This window comes from Mustela putorius, unplaced genomic scaffold, assembly GCF_011764305.1.
Source record: "Mustela putorius furo isolate JIRA1106 unplaced genomic scaffold, ASM1176430v1.1 tig00003962_pilon_pilon_pilon, whole genome shotgun sequence".
NCBI classification, from domain to species: domain Eukaryota; kingdom Metazoa; phylum Chordata; class Mammalia; order Carnivora; family Mustelidae; genus Mustela; species Mustela putorius.
In genome coordinates, this window is record NW_025422106.1 from 21,263,257 (window position 1) to 21,277,758 (window position 14,502).

General features: G+C 56.8%; 1 protein-coding gene across 19 annotated transcripts in view; it reads right to left on the reverse strand.

Annotated features, from left to right (window-relative positions):
- Positions 1–204: 204 nt before the first annotated feature.
- The window catches only part of MYO18A (myosin XVIIIA), a 94,037-nt gene continuing 79,739 nt past the window's right edge, over positions 205–14,502 (reverse strand). For 12 of the 19 annotated variants that reach the window (XM_045070267.1, XM_045070274.1, XM_045070272.1 and 9 more), the window contains 6 exons: positions 12,764–12,949; positions 12,321–12,460; positions 11,468–11,512; positions 8,098–8,220; positions 5,535–6,787; positions 963–1,098 (listed from right to left, as the gene is read on the reverse strand). In XM_045070267.1, the coding sequence (XP_044926202.1) occupies positions 5,542–6,787; positions 8,098–8,220; positions 11,468–11,512; positions 12,321–12,460; positions 12,764–12,949 (1,740 nt within the window). In that variant the 3' untranslated portion in view covers positions 963–1,098; positions 5,535–5,541. Of the gene's footprint in view, positions 1,099–5,534; positions 6,788–8,097; positions 8,221–11,467; positions 11,513–12,320; positions 12,461–12,763; positions 12,950–14,502 lie in introns of all 19 variants that reach the window. The other 7 variants (XM_045070279.1, XM_045070278.1, XM_045070276.1 and 4 more) reach the window with 3 other exon arrangements.

Genomic DNA, 14,502 nt, shown 5'->3' on the forward strand with positions numbered 1-14,502 from the left:
TCAGTTTTTCTCATCACAAGCCCTCCACCTGCGGCCTTCCCTCTCCAGCTGGGCTTATGGTCCAGGCAACTATGACAGAGCGGCAGGGAAGCAGCGCTCGGATAGGCCCTGACCTGGTGTGGGTGGAATGGGTTTAGTCTTAAATAGGTCATTGCACTTAACACACTGATGAGACAGAGGGGGTGGGGCATGAAAGTGCCGGATGGTACCAAGGCACCCCTGTCCGTGCAGGCTGGCTCAACCCATACCCAGAAGCACCTGAGAGCCCCTCCCCAGGCTGACCGAAGAATCCGGCTCCTGCTCCGTTCACCGGTCTCTCCAGCTGCACAGAGAAAGGACCGCTCTCGGAGAAGTGGAGATGAGATTCCCTAGTCATTCCCGCAAACTCCAGCTGCCATCACGGCCCCCTCCCACTCTCAGGGATGCAGCTGTGATGGAGAGGTTGGGTATTTAAATTAAAAGTAAAAAGACAGCAGGCACTGAGAAGAGAAAGCCCTCACCCCAAGCCGGGGGCTGTGGGGAGGGGAGGCAGTAGGGAGGAATGGCTGTTCCTGCCCCCGACTCGTCCCCGTGGACCCAGCAACCTAGAGTGTCCCAGCAGGCAATGTGTCCACCGTCCCTGAGCAGGGGGCTGAGATGGAGGTCAGCTTGCTGGCTCCATGCCGTGCCAAAGCCACCTGCCACTGCCCACAGAGTGTGGCATTTTGGAGGCAGAAGGAGCAAAAAGTTGTCTTTTCAGGAACTCCTCTCTGCTCTGCCCACCCCCCCACCTCGTCCATGTGGAGATGTCAGACACCCGCAGCGTGGAAAGCCCCCCAGACCTGGGGGGGGAGGGTGTTTCCCATGCGGATCAGCAGTCTGGTGGGGGAGACCTGTGTCCTGCCACTCCCTGGGAGAGGCGCCGTGGCAGCAGAGGCCCGGAGGGTACAAGAGGTACAGACCACTCCCCTGGGCTATGCGTTGGTCTCTGTCGGTCTGGCCTCTGTGTCGCTGTCACTCAGATAGTTATGGGAGTATCGTGGCCTGGAGGTGCTGTCCAAAGGGTCGTGCTCATCATCTGACCGGTCAGGGGCAAGGGACTTCCAGTAGCTGGTAGGGCTGCGAGGAGAGAGGAGCAAGGTCATGATGGAACGATGCTCTTAAACCTTCAGCACCAAAGCCCTTGGGTCTGAGGAGGCTCCCACAACCCCGCCACAGCATTCCTCAAAAGCCACAAATTGAGAGGTGACTCCAATCCCTCACTTCCCCGGAAGATACGCAGAGTAGTGAGAGAAAGGAGAGCATTGTCTGGATTCCAAAAACCTCTGAAAGTCCCTGGAAAGTAATGCCGTAGAGCTGTAGGTCTCAACCTAAGAATCGGCAACAGATTTTGATTTGTTAGCTTTTGGGTGGAACCGAGGAATTCTGCATTTTCAGTTCTTCCCCAGAAAACTCCGATGCTGGTGGTCCATGGGCCACACTGGCTTGGAGACTGCGGGTCGGTAACCTCACCCCCAACCATGATTCCTTCTGAGAGGGAGGGTCTTTCCCCACTGGATACTCCCAGACCTTAATCCTTTCTCTTCATTGTTTTCCTAAGGCCTGTGAGCATTTCTGCCCTTGACCATGGCATCATCTACTCACCGCAAGAGAAGGAGGGAGGCTCAGGATGTAGGGACTGGCTAGAATTCTGCTTCGTGGTGGCATAGTCATCCCTTTCTTGGTACCATAACCCAATCCTACAGAGTTTTCATCAGGCCTCCAGCTTCCTCTCACCAGGATGGGAAGGATAATTATCCCCTGGATGGGGCAGGCTCATGGCATTGAGCAAGGACAGAAACCTCTTGCTGCAGTTATCTTTTTTCCTTCTCTCCCAAAGCCTTAGAGACGCCTGCCCTCGCCCCTCCCACCTCCGCTGCCTTCACTGGTTCAAGTGCACTGGAGTTTCAACACTGAACAAAATGCAGCCCAGACTGTGTCCCCCCCCCCCCCCTCAGGGCCCTGCACCCAGAGTCCCTGCTCAGTATGCTCCCAGGGACAGAGCTCTGCCTCCCCATCCTAGAGAGCTTTCCCTAGGATAAACAGGAATTCCGTGATCCCTCTGCCCCCAACTCTGCTTTAAGAATCCGATGGGGGACCTTGTTTACTGGCCCCTTGGAAGAACTTCCATCCCCAAACCGAAAGGGGAGGAAACAGTGTTCTGCAAGACCCACATTCTTAGCTTTTCCAACTGTGTTCGGAGGATAGGGTTTGGCTACGGAGTACTTCCTGTGTGTGACACTGTCCCGGGCACTCTGGACACCCATCTTACTCTTCATGATAACCCTATGAAATGTCACCAGGAAGCTGGTTCAAAGACAGAAAGGTTCTGGCTCAAGGTCACATAGCCAGTATGGAAATTTGAACGTGGACTCTTAGACCTCAAAGCCTTTTGCTGACTCCAGCCTGCTGCTAGATGGGGTGACCTGAAGAGAAAACACAACCAAACCTGAATGTTCCCTGCCCTCCTGGGTGAGAGCCCAGGGAGTATGTAAAGATAGGCCTCTCTCTCTCTCTCTCTCTCTCGCTCTCTGTGTCTCCCCGGGGAGAAGGAAGAGCCTGATAGAATACATGTTCAATTATGCAGAATGGTTCAGGAATGGGGCAGTCTGGTTAATAGTTATCCTATTTCTCATGAATGTATTACCATTTTTAAAGGAATCAGAATAGCACAAAACACATTTCATACAAACTAGACTGAACGTAAATGAGTCTTACTTTGATGGGCCAAAGGCACTTAAGGACTCTAGGGTGTCTCAGGGACAAAATTATAAAGCTCAATGATGACTGTGCAACATAGAAAAAATTGGGGTTATTTTAGCTTTTGGGTTGTTTGAATTCTAAATTAGTGGGAGCCTGGTTTTATTTTCAATTTTTGGACAGAATTTCTGGGCACCCAAGTGCGAAGGTCTGCTGTTGGGCAAAGGACTTTGTGGAAAAACAGTAGGGTTATTTTGCGGGGGGCGGGGGGCGGGGAGAGGGGGCTAGGCAGATGCCAGGACTGCGACCCAGATGCCGACGGGGCATTGCCGGGTAGGGCCAATCTGAGCTCTTTTCCATTCTCGCACCTCTCCTGAGTTGGGCTGAGGCCCCCACTCCCACATTCCTGTGATTGCCAAGCAGACAGACGCCTGGATAAATGACAGCCAGGTTCTGATACGGCTCCATCTGAGTGCTGGGCAAGCGGCAGAGGGAGCCAGAGAGGGGAGCCAATGCCATGCTCCTCTGCCCTGCTCCGAACCTAGGTAGCCAGGTGTGCTACAAGCCAGGCTCCTTTGTGGCCTCTGGAACCACAGCTGTAGAGTCAACAGCCAGCACCTTGCCCCCTCCCCAGGGCAAGAGTCAGGGCTGGCAATGTGAAAATTTTAACCAAATTGTTCAAAAAGCTTTCCTCCCCACAAGCCAGCTACCCCTGCACAACGCTGTCACAAACAATTTGGTGTATGAGCTAATTTCTGCTGGGTGAGCCCAGGGTGGCAGCCCCCTCCCCTTGCCTTTGCTGTGGATGAGCTCGGCTTCGGAGTGCTCACTGGGCCCCTTTGACAGATGGGAAGCTAAGCCACTGCTCTGCCCCTGGCCCCCATGCTTGGCGGTTTAACTACCCAAAGCCAATTCACACTGAGCCCAGCCAGGCCCTCCCTTCCCCGGCCCTTCTCTGGCGGGCTCAGTATGGGCCCGCTAGATTCTGGCTTGGGGCCCACTCTCCCTGCTGTGAATCTGATCCTCTTGGGTGGTGGTGTGTAGGGTTTCGGAACTACTCCTGCTTTCCTGGTGGACAAGAGGAACTGTGCAGGTGGCTGGGGCAAGAAACAGGCTTTTTTGTTGTTGTTCTTGCTGGTCATAGGATCAAAAATTGGACTGAGGCTGAGAGCATTGGGTCTGAGGCTGGGTGGCGTACGATGCCCAGCTAGGCCTGCACCTCTCTCCCTTTCCAGGCAGGGGTGCAGTACCCAGAAGGGCCTGGCCTACCAACTGACTTCCTGTGCTGGGGGAGGAGGGCACTCGGCAGGGCTGCCAAGGGGAAGGATGAGGCAGTAGACTTGTCTTTTCTGACAACAGCTCCCTAGTGCAACCCAGATGCTCCCTGCTCTTCCCAGAGCACCCTGCAATCATCAGCCACATGGGGGAAGCGACAGAGCCCATGCTGAGCCCAGGGGCTTGGTGTCAGAGCAGCTCAGGGTCTGGGGATTCTGAGACGGCCATGAGCCTGGTCTGGGTTTAAATTCTACCCTCTCTGCACCATCCCATCACCCATCTCCAAATCGCTGCAGGTAACATTCACTCCTACCTGTCCATTTCTTAAAACGTAATGGATCCCTTTGGAGAGGATTCTGCCCAATCAGTGTACCTGCCCGGGTGCCCATGGCACGCGAGGCCCACAGGCATGCGACAGGTGTGTTAGTTCATGCAGTGGCCATGCTCCAGGGGGCGGCACTCTGGGGTCACATCTCCTGGGAAGCAGCAAGCTTGCCCTGGGAGGTACCATGCTGAAAACAGCTTCACATAACCAGGGTGATCCAAATGTCACCACCCACCAGGGAAACTGGCAACAATGGGATTCCAGTGAGTCAGTCTTTGCGCCTTTCTTCTGAGACGGGGGTGTGGGCATAAAGGGCCTAACTGCTAGATCTCCCTTCCCACAGAGAGAAGGCTGGGGGAGGCAGGAGAGCCAGGAGGGGTCTGTCAGTCAGCAGCTGCTAATTTCTATTCATTATTACTTTTTAAGATGCTCTGAGCTGAGGTGCCGCCCATGTGTGGGCTTCAGGTGGGAGGGCTGGGGAGGGAGTCAGGCACCTCGGGGTGTGATGTAGGGGGTGGTACTGTGGGGGCTGTGGCCCTGGGGAGCCTTGCACTCTGAGGCTTGAGATGTGTGCCAGGGAGGAAGGTGGCTTTGCAGGGCAGGGGAAAGCCGAGCCAGAAGGCCTCAAAATAGATGACGGCCACTAGTGCACCAACTCACACCCGGGAGGGAAGCGAGAGCCCTTTCCCGAGACCAGCCTGTTGGGGCATCAGTGCTGCCAGGCACGCGCACCAAACCTGTTATCCCCGTGCTCTGCCCTGGGCCGTGTGGAGGAGCGCTCAAGGGCAAATTGAATAGCCTCCATTCAGATCTCAGCAACATCACTTCCCAGCTGTGTGACCTGTGACTGTGGCAAGTGACTTCACTTCCTCGAGCCTCGGTTTTCTTTCCTGTAAAGTGGGGCTCATCCGGCCTTGGTTATGGAGTTAGCCCGAGGATTAGGTGCACACAGTGTGGTGAGTATCTAGGGGGGGCCCTGGCCCTCAGCAGGGACTTAATAAGTGTGAGCGACTGTCCACCGCAGGATTAGTCTGGGGGGGCACAGGGCTCAGGATGACTAACGGGCCCTACTCTCCAAGGTGGGAGCCAGAAGGCTCCCTGAGGCCAGGCGTGCCCGACAGGAGCGAAGCAGAGGCCTCGTGCGGGCGGGCGAGATGGGGGCATGTTAGTTCACACCGAGTGGCACACTCCATGCCCCACGCCAGCTGCCACCTACTGCCGCGCTAGTCGCTCTCGGGCCGGTACAGGTACCGCATCATCAGGCTGTCCACCTCCTTCTTGCGCTTCTTCTCCTCCTTCCGAGACTGCCGGGACTGCCGTCCCGCAGCCTCCTCGTCTTCAGCATTGGGGCCCTTCTTCACGCTCGAGCGGCTGTGGCCTGACACCGTAGAGCCGCTGGAGCTGGACGAGGACTCGGACTCGGTCTCCGTTCTCTTTCTCCTTGATCTGGATTTCTTCTTGCCCTTGCGCGAGCGCCCCTTCTTCCGCCGTCTGGGCTCCGAGGAGTCCTCGGAGCTGGAGCCGGAGTGGGAGCTGCTGCGTCTCCGGCTCCGGCCCTTGTGGCTGCTGCGGGAGCGGGAGACGTCGGCAGCGGAGGCCGAGCGGCGGATGCTGGCTGCCCGCGCTGGGAGGTCCAGCTGGGCGCTGCGGACGCTTTGGATGCTCTTCCGGTCATCTTCCTCCGAGTCGGGCTCCAGGCCGCTCCTCTGGAACGGGCCGGGTTTGAAGCTTAAGACCTCATTGATGGCAGCCTCCAGGTCAGGGTCCAAGTAGGAGTGCCGGCTGACAGGGCGGATGCCAGCGCCAAGGGGCTCATCTGTGGCCGAGGCTGAGACACGAGGCCGTGGTGGCACCGAAAGACTGCGGGCCAGTGACGGATGGCTATACTGGGAGTTGGCCTCGCTCAAGGCCACACTAGCTCCGTCGTCCCACGCGTCCAGGCAGCTCTGGCCCAGAGACAGGCGGGAATCCGGGCTGTCCCGGCCCCGGCCCGAGGCGCGACTCAGGGAAGGACTGAGGGTCCTGGACAGGGTGTCCAGCCGGGAGGTGCTGCGCCGGGAGATGGGGGAGCCCGAGAGTGAGAAGCTCATGGACGAGCGGGCCCCATCCTCACCGGAGCCACGCCGTGTGGCCGAGGAGGCCCGGCTGGTGGGAGCAGAGACTGTGGAGGCCCGGTCAAAGTCTGAGCCCCACCGCTTCTCCAGCCCCCGGCCCGGGCGGCTCAGGGCCTCAGAGACGATGGAGCCGCACTCGTCTGGCTCCTCCCTGGGGGCCATGCGGGTCTTCCGGGGTGGCCTCTCCGGGGAGGCCGCCCGCTCGCTCAGGGTGGTGAAGAGCGAGTCCTCATCCCCGGTGCCCCCGATGGAGTCCTTCAGGGTGAGCCGCTTCCGGTAGCTCAGGGAGCTCAGTGCCGAGGCCGGCCTCTCCTCCACCCCCTTGCCCTCTTTGCCAGAGGTGTTGAGGGCCGTTCTAGGGGAGGTAGGTGAGGCCGGGAAGAGAGAACCAGCAGCGGATTAGAAGCAGCACAGACGGAATAAGAGAGGGAGAGAGAGAAAGAGAGAGAGGGAGAAGAGCCTGCATGAAACCCAGAGAATAAAGACACAGGGGGAGGGAGGAGACAGGAGGCAAAGGGAGCCACCAGCAGCACCCCAGCGAAGTGGCAGTGAGCGCATTGGAGGAAATGAAGCAAAATAATTTGCGTCAGTGAAAATAGCTTCATGGAGAATGTCATGTAAATTAGACCATTGTTCTATTTCATCACTTTTCCCCCTCTAAAACGTTTAGTTCAATTTATTTCATTGTCAACTACCTGGAGCCTTGTGCCGCGCAGTGGTGAATGGCAGCGGGGCGGGGAAGGCGGCATTATCTGCCACAACGAAATGCTGTTTGGCTGAATAAATTAAACCAATTAGAGGGGGCCGCTGGGGTGCTGGTGGTGAGGGGCTGGACTTGGGAAGGGGCCTCAGGGGAGTGGGAGGAGGGGGGTGGGATTACTTGTCAACCCAGCCTACCTGCTGACTCTGGGAGGGGGGGTGTGGATCAGGATGGCTCTGAGTTGGGAAGAAACTGCTAGGCAGGGGAGCCAGCAGGAGGCACTGGCACAGGGAACAGAGGATTACCCTTTCTGCTGCCATGCTGGCCGGGAAGTGAGGGATGGGGACTGGGGAGCTAGATTCCAGGGGGAGCTGGACTGACTTGGCTGGACAGGAGGGGAAGAAGGAGTTCCTCCAGTGGACAGGTGTGAGCAGGAAGCACGGGGGTGGGGTGGGGAGGGGACATGGTGAAAAGATCAGAGGAAGGAGAGAATGGGGACAGGAAGAGAAATGTGGCTGTGATAAGCAAGTCAGGGGAACCGGTGCCTTTTCTGCTGCTAGTCCTGTTAAGATTTCAGAGATCCAGAGCTGGCCTGAGACAGTCCTGTTGAGGGTCATGGGGTCCAGACACTCCTTATGCCCCATTCCCATCTTGATTCTGGGGCCCAAACTTTCTGGTGGTTCAACCACTATTTGTTGAATGAATAAATGGGGACGAAGTCAAACCTACAGCAAACCAAAGGCCTGAGCCTGGTAGGAAACCGTTACCTAGGAAAAATAAGGGTGCACAGACCCCAAGCCTCCTGTGCTCATTCCACATGCTGGGGACATGCCCAGGCTCCGTGTACGCGTGCCAGGCCGAGAGGCTGGTACCAGAGGCCTGGCCCCTCCTGGACCGAGGCACTGCTCCTTTATTCTTGGCTTATGAGGTAGCTTTTCCCTCCCAGCTCAAGGCCATGTACTCACCTGGAACTCTTCAAGCTGCCGTCATCAGAAGCTGCCTTGGAAGGCCCCTTGTTTTTCGACAACCATGACTTGACTCCGTCAACGCGGTCCTCCAGCTCCGAGTCCACATCTGAGTCCCCCTCGCTGTGGGATGAGGAGCAGAAAGGTAGGAGAGACGAGGGAGGAAGGGCTAAGCCGCGGCCCAGTGGGGTGCGCTGAAGGGGCCACGGTTTGGCCCGGAGTGGGGGGGGCAGGATGGCGTGCACATCAGTGAGTCAGGGAGCAGAACGGGGAGGTTAGATGGGGCGCCCCATTCACGAGGACCCTGCCCCGCTCAGCAGGCCACACACAGGACAGCCACCAAGAGGACCCTGAGGAGCATGGAGGACCTCCCATTCTACTTGTGGAGACAGACTGCTATGGAGCCAAACGCTTCCAGTGAGGATGACAGGGAAACTGTCCATTTATGAGTTCCAGCTAAACGGCCACTGGTTAAAGAGAGGAGTCCGAGGCCCTATAGTTACTTGCTGAGGCCTATTCCGTTTCTTGTCTGCCCACTCCCAGAAACGTGGCCACAGCTGCTGCCATTTCCCACGCCTTCACCGTCAGAGCCAGACTGCAGGCCATGGGGCGGGGAAGAGAAAGGCATCATTATGCCTTCAGATTAGGTTGAACTGGACGCCTCCTGGCTCAGCTGACAGTGGCACACCTGAGCGGGGCTGGCCAGATCTCAGACCCATCCCATCCTGTGACGTCCCCGACCCTTAGGAAACAGAGAAGGATGAGGAGGGGGCATCCGCCATTTCCCGAGGTGCTGGCAATAGCTCTGGGATTCAAACTGTGTCCTGGAGATCCACCTGAGCCCTCACAAAGTCCCAGACAATGGATAAGTCTCCTCTTCCCTCCCTCAGGCAGCCTCCTGCTCTCGCTTCCTAGTTGTGCATCTCGCCAAGCTGGCCTGAGCCCTCTCTACTGGCAGAAAAGCCCAAAGGAGTGAGAATCGGAGGCTGGAGTCACGGTGACTCCTTTACAAAGCAGCAGGGGCTTAGGGACAGCTTCTGAGTGAGAATGTTCTAGAATTCTGCAAAACGTCTGCTCCCACATTCCCCTGCTAAGGAGATGCTAAGGATTTCTCCTTGATATATATTCCTTTCATCTGTGTCAACAGGAGCAGCCCCATTCCTGAATTATGTTCTTGAATAAACAGCCACACAGGCACGCGTGCGTGTTTGTGCACGCAAGTGTGTTCTGTCTGTCTCTCTCTCTCTCTCACACACACACACACACACACACACACACACAGAGGAAACTGCCAGACTCCATTCTGGAGACCGTGAGAGAGCATGACCCATTGGAAGGGGAACAAAGAGGCATATTTTATGGGCTTCCATCAAAAACAGAATTATAACAAAGATGAGGCTGGCTGATACCCCGGGTAAACAGGAGTTTAGCAGACAGCCCCGAAACCACTAATGTAAGCCCTGTGCCTGTCCGAGCCCGGCAGATTTACTATGGTACACAGGCCCCACAGAACGCCAGCACCACCTGATTTATACACCCACGCAAAAAACCTCCTTCTCCAGCTTCAGAACCTGTAATTTATCACCACCGTTCATAACCATATTGATTGCCTTTAGAAAGGAGGTTCTGTGTGCATCGCAAAATCTATGTCTACATGTTAAAAGTGTTTCTGTATAAATCTCCCTTAATACTGCACTGTTTACTGCTTTCATTAAGGTTATGGCAATAACAACTGTATCTCTAAGTAAATCGAAACATTATTTTTCTGCCCGCTTTACTCGCTCGCTCGATAACTTGGCGCTGGGGCCCAGAGCGGCCGAGCACGGAGCCACACCACCTCGGCCAGCAGTGGGACTGTGGCGAGGACTGCACGCCCCAGTGCGCCTGCGTGAGTGCACACTGGGTGTGTACGTGAGTGCGCGCGCACGCGTGTGCCCCTGCCTAGCAATGGCTTAGAAGATGATCTTAAATGCGCATTTTATCAGCCCTCGAAGCTCCTCCAGCCCAAGGATGGCAAGGCTGGAACACACAGGGGACAGGCAGCTGTGGACCCAGAATACAAATTCTCCTCCTTCCCTTCAGAGCATGAATGGGTGGAGACACCGCCCGGCCTGCCCTCACCTTCCCTTTAGTGTCAAGCCTATAGATGATGCTTAGGCTCTTTTCCTTAAATAATCAGGCCCGTGAACAAACTCCAGGGGCAGGCGGGCTCAGGGGGCAGTTGAAATTTTAAATGGTCGGAATTAAACCCCGAGTCAAATACAATTTATGTCCAGGCTCATGTGCTATTAGTTAACTGGGAGCCAAATCGCGGGGGAACAAACAAACGGAGACAGGATGGCGGGGGATATTAATTGTGTGTGACAACCGGGCTCCAGCGGCCCTCTATCACTGTTACACACTATTACATTTATCATTAGCGCTCACGGACTCCTGGGCACCGCCGCCAGCACATCCCGGCCAGGGGAGGAGGCCTGCCAGGCAAGAGAGAGTCGGGGGAGGAAAGCCAATGCCACGGTAAAAAACAACAACAACAAAAAGCACACCTCCAAACAAACAGTCCTGACGAACTTGACAGAGGATCACTCTGATCGGCCTCAAGGCCCGCGCGTCTGCTCCCGCTATCCCGCTCCCACTCAGAAAGCAGGAATCGGAGGGTGAGGGCAGATCTCCTGGGCTCCCCGTCACCTGACAGGAAGCACCAGCGCAAACGCCCAGTGCGGGGAAGGGGGGGCTCCTCTGCCAGTGTGCCTGCAGGGAGCAAGGTGAACACATCTGGCTAGGTTCCTTTCTCCTACTATGGGGAAGCAGCCCGTGAGGAGCTGGCTGGATGCCTTCTGCAAACAAGAAACTGCTAGACGTCGCCCCACACCTCGTACCCTTGTCTGCTACAGGGAGGTGGTGGGCCCTTCCAAAATGAAACCTATCCACTTTTTTCGGGGGTGGCACAGGCTCCAAAGGAGCCCCAGGGTGTGGACCAGTCCAGCCCAATCAGACTTTCCCCCAGCAAAATAGGCCGGGGAGGCAGCTACACCTGCTTTCTGAGGGAGAAGAAGGCTGGAGCTCAGGAAGGCAGACTGAGGCCGAACGCTCTTCTCTGTGGGAGCCCCCCATCCTGCCCACCCAGGCTGTAAATCTTCCTGCGGGAGTGCACCTTGCGGCCTGTCCTCTACCCCCAGTGCAGGGCCCGTCCCCTCGCCTCGCCCCGCCTCAGGACAGAGTCAGCAGTGTTAGCGTGAGGCCAGCTTGGAGGAGGTGTGAGAGGCTGTGTCCACGTGCGGCATGCAGCAGGGGCCCTGGGTGGGGAGCCAGTGTTAGGGGCGGTTAGACACCACGGAGAGGCAGAGAGCGCATGCGCTCCAGTCCTCACGGTTTATTCTTTCTTTTCTGATACTTTGTCACCATGTCCTGCAAACTGGAAACAGAAAGAAAATGGTGGGCAAGGGAGATCACAAGGGAGCAAACCAAGGTGGACCTTTCCACTGAGGACCCCTTTTTCTTCAGCAAGAGATGCCTCTGACTGGTGGAGACCAGTTGGGGGGCAGGGTGAGTGACGCTGCTCACTTGCTGGGTTGCCCTGGGGCACTGTTCTCCTGTCCTGGAAACCAGCAGGTTCCCTCTGCCTGCAGGATGGGGCACTGGTGCTCACCCAGGAAGGGGGCAGGTCTGGGGGCCAGGGTTCTGCCCAAGGCAGCCTTGGGAGCTTCTCCAGGGCCCGACCCCCACCCTGCAGAGCTGCAGATCTACCTGCCTTGTGCTTCTTCATCAGCCTCAGACTACAAATCTCTCTCTCTCTCTCTCTCTCTCCTGAACCATTCCCTGGGTGGGTTTTATGAGAGAAAATCTCTGGCACGGTAACAAGGCACCACAGGCCTTAAATCTCTGCTTTCCCCAGAGTGGGGCAGGCACCATCGGAAATGCAGCTAAACGGGGGAATAACTCATCGTGGACAGGCAGAGCAGGAGAGCCAGGTTCCCGTGAGGCCTGGGGAGGGAGCACAGACGGGGGGGGGGGGCACGGCGGATGTCTCACCCAGGTGGCACCCGTCCTGCCTTTGGTCGCTACGGGATGGGGTCCGTGCTGGGGTCTGGCGATGTGGGGAAGGTGGGCTGGTGACTCAGTGGTAGGGAGACAGAGGTGGCAGCTGTTCCACCTTGTGGCCTGACCCAGAGGTGGTCAGAGGGCCTTGGGGCGGGCCGCTGCTGCCACAGAGTCCCCCTCACCTGGTGATGAGGTCCTCATTCTCGTCACTCTCCATCTCATCTTCGATGGCGGCCTGTAGGTCCCCAATGCGCTTGAATGCCAGTTTTAGATCGGCCTGCAGGCTTTGGTTAGCCGCCTCTAGGCTCTCCAGATCCATCTCCTAAGAAGCAGAGTGGGTAGTCCAGTTCACCAGGAGGGCTAGTCTCTCGTCCAGGTGCTCCAGAAAAAGCCCGCTTTAAGTCTCTCCCAGCCAGGCATGAGCTCCGTGGACTGGGTTCGCCTGATGGACACTGGGGTACCCCTTGGCCCCCTAGCCTGCCTTTGGGACTTCCTGGACATGTTCCTCCTCCTTCCAATGATCAACTCTGGTTTCTTTATACCCCACCCCCCCCCCCGGGGATGTGTGTGCATACAGCCACTCAGCTGGCCTTGTGCTCAGGGCCCTGTGGGTGGGGGGCATTACCAGTTCGTGCTTCTTGCGGCTTGCCTCGGCCTCCTTCCTGGCGAGCTCGCCCATCTCCTCCTTGGTGTCCCGGAGCTGCCGCTGGAGCCTCTTGTTCTGCTCCTTCTCCCGGTTCTCGGCGGCAGTGCGCTGGTCGCGCTCCTCTGTCAGCTTCTCCATGTTCTCCTTGAGCCGGCTGGCCAGGCTCTGGACAGGGAGGCGGGGAAGACAGGCCCATCAGCTAGGCTCGGACACGGGTGTGGCTCTGGCTCTGAGCTCCAGAGTCCGGAGGACTGGGATCCGGCTCTGGCACCACACCACTCACTGGTAGGTGGGCAGGAACTAAAGCCCTCCGAAGAGGCTTCCTTTGCCTTTCTGATAAATGGGAGAATAACACCTATTCCCTCGGGATCTTTTTTTTTAAGGTTTTATTAATTCATTTGAGAGAGAGAAAACAAGCAGTGGGGGGAGGGGCAGAGTGGGGGGGGGCGGGGAGAGAGAGAGGGAAGCATACTCTCTGCTGAGCAGGGAGCCCCACACAGGGCCCGATCCCAGGACCCCAGGATCATGACCTGAGCCAAAGGCAGATGCTTAACCGACTGAGCCACTCAGGCGCCCATCCCTCAGGGTCTTTTAAAGACTGAATAAGGTCAGGTACGTGAAGGCGACTGGGACGATGAAAGGTGCCATCACCATCACCATCATCATTTTTACTCCCATGGCTGGAGCAGTGCCCTGGCTAGAGCCTGGGCCTACCCATCCTGACGCCAAGTGTGGGGCCTCCACTGTCAGCCCCACTTCCCTCAGAGACCCTGAGCCCAGCAGCTCTGGAAGCTAGATCTCTTGCTTGGAGGTAAATGGTTCGTCGAGAGTTCCTGGATTAGGAGACTAAAGAGTCATCAGATTCTAAGCACACAGCCATCCCTTTAAGCCTGATGCATCTCTCTTCTTCCGGAAACATGGAATACATTTTTCCTTACCAGGCCGTAGGCAAAAAATTGACCTAGAGGCTGGGGTAGGGTGTGAGGGAAGGACCTGTTTTGGGTTTGACCACCGACTGGCTGTGGGATCTCCACCTCGGGGACCCCCAGCCTCTGTGTGGCTAAGATAATGGCACTAGACTATGCCATCTCTAAGGGCCATTTGTATTTAAGATCCTGTGTGTCTCAGGGACAATACTGCCTTTCCAGGCAGAAGGATACAGAGACAGGGCTGAGGAAAGGGTCTGAGGCCCAAAAGAAAAGGAGACAAGTGCACAGATCTGCCCCAGAGCCACCAGACCAATAGCTTCTTCAGCCCCTCGACAGCTCTGTGACCAAAGGCAATCTCCTTACCCCTTCCTGCATGCAAAATGGGGATGGCAATATATATTACCGATCATTCTGGGTTGTGGTGGGTGGAACAGGAACATGACTAAGCCTCCCAACTCTCCCTGGCTCTCCTGAGGACTGGGACTTTGCCTTGGGAGGTTCTGCCGTATTCTCTTCCCACGTCAAGGGGACGAATGCCCTCTCAATGCCTGCTGCCAGCCCCATAGTCGCCTGTTCCCATCCCTACCCTCGTGTCTGCTCGGCGGCCCCAGGGGCTGCTGGGGAGGAGGCAGAGACGCTCCTCAGTGCGCACACCCATGAACAGAGTTCTCACGGAGAACTGTCTGTGCTTAGACACGCGTACAAGCTCGAGTGGGAGGAGAACTTAAAAACAGGGCGAGAGAAGCGTTCACTGGAGACAATTCTGCCTGCCTTGTGCTTCCTACCTGC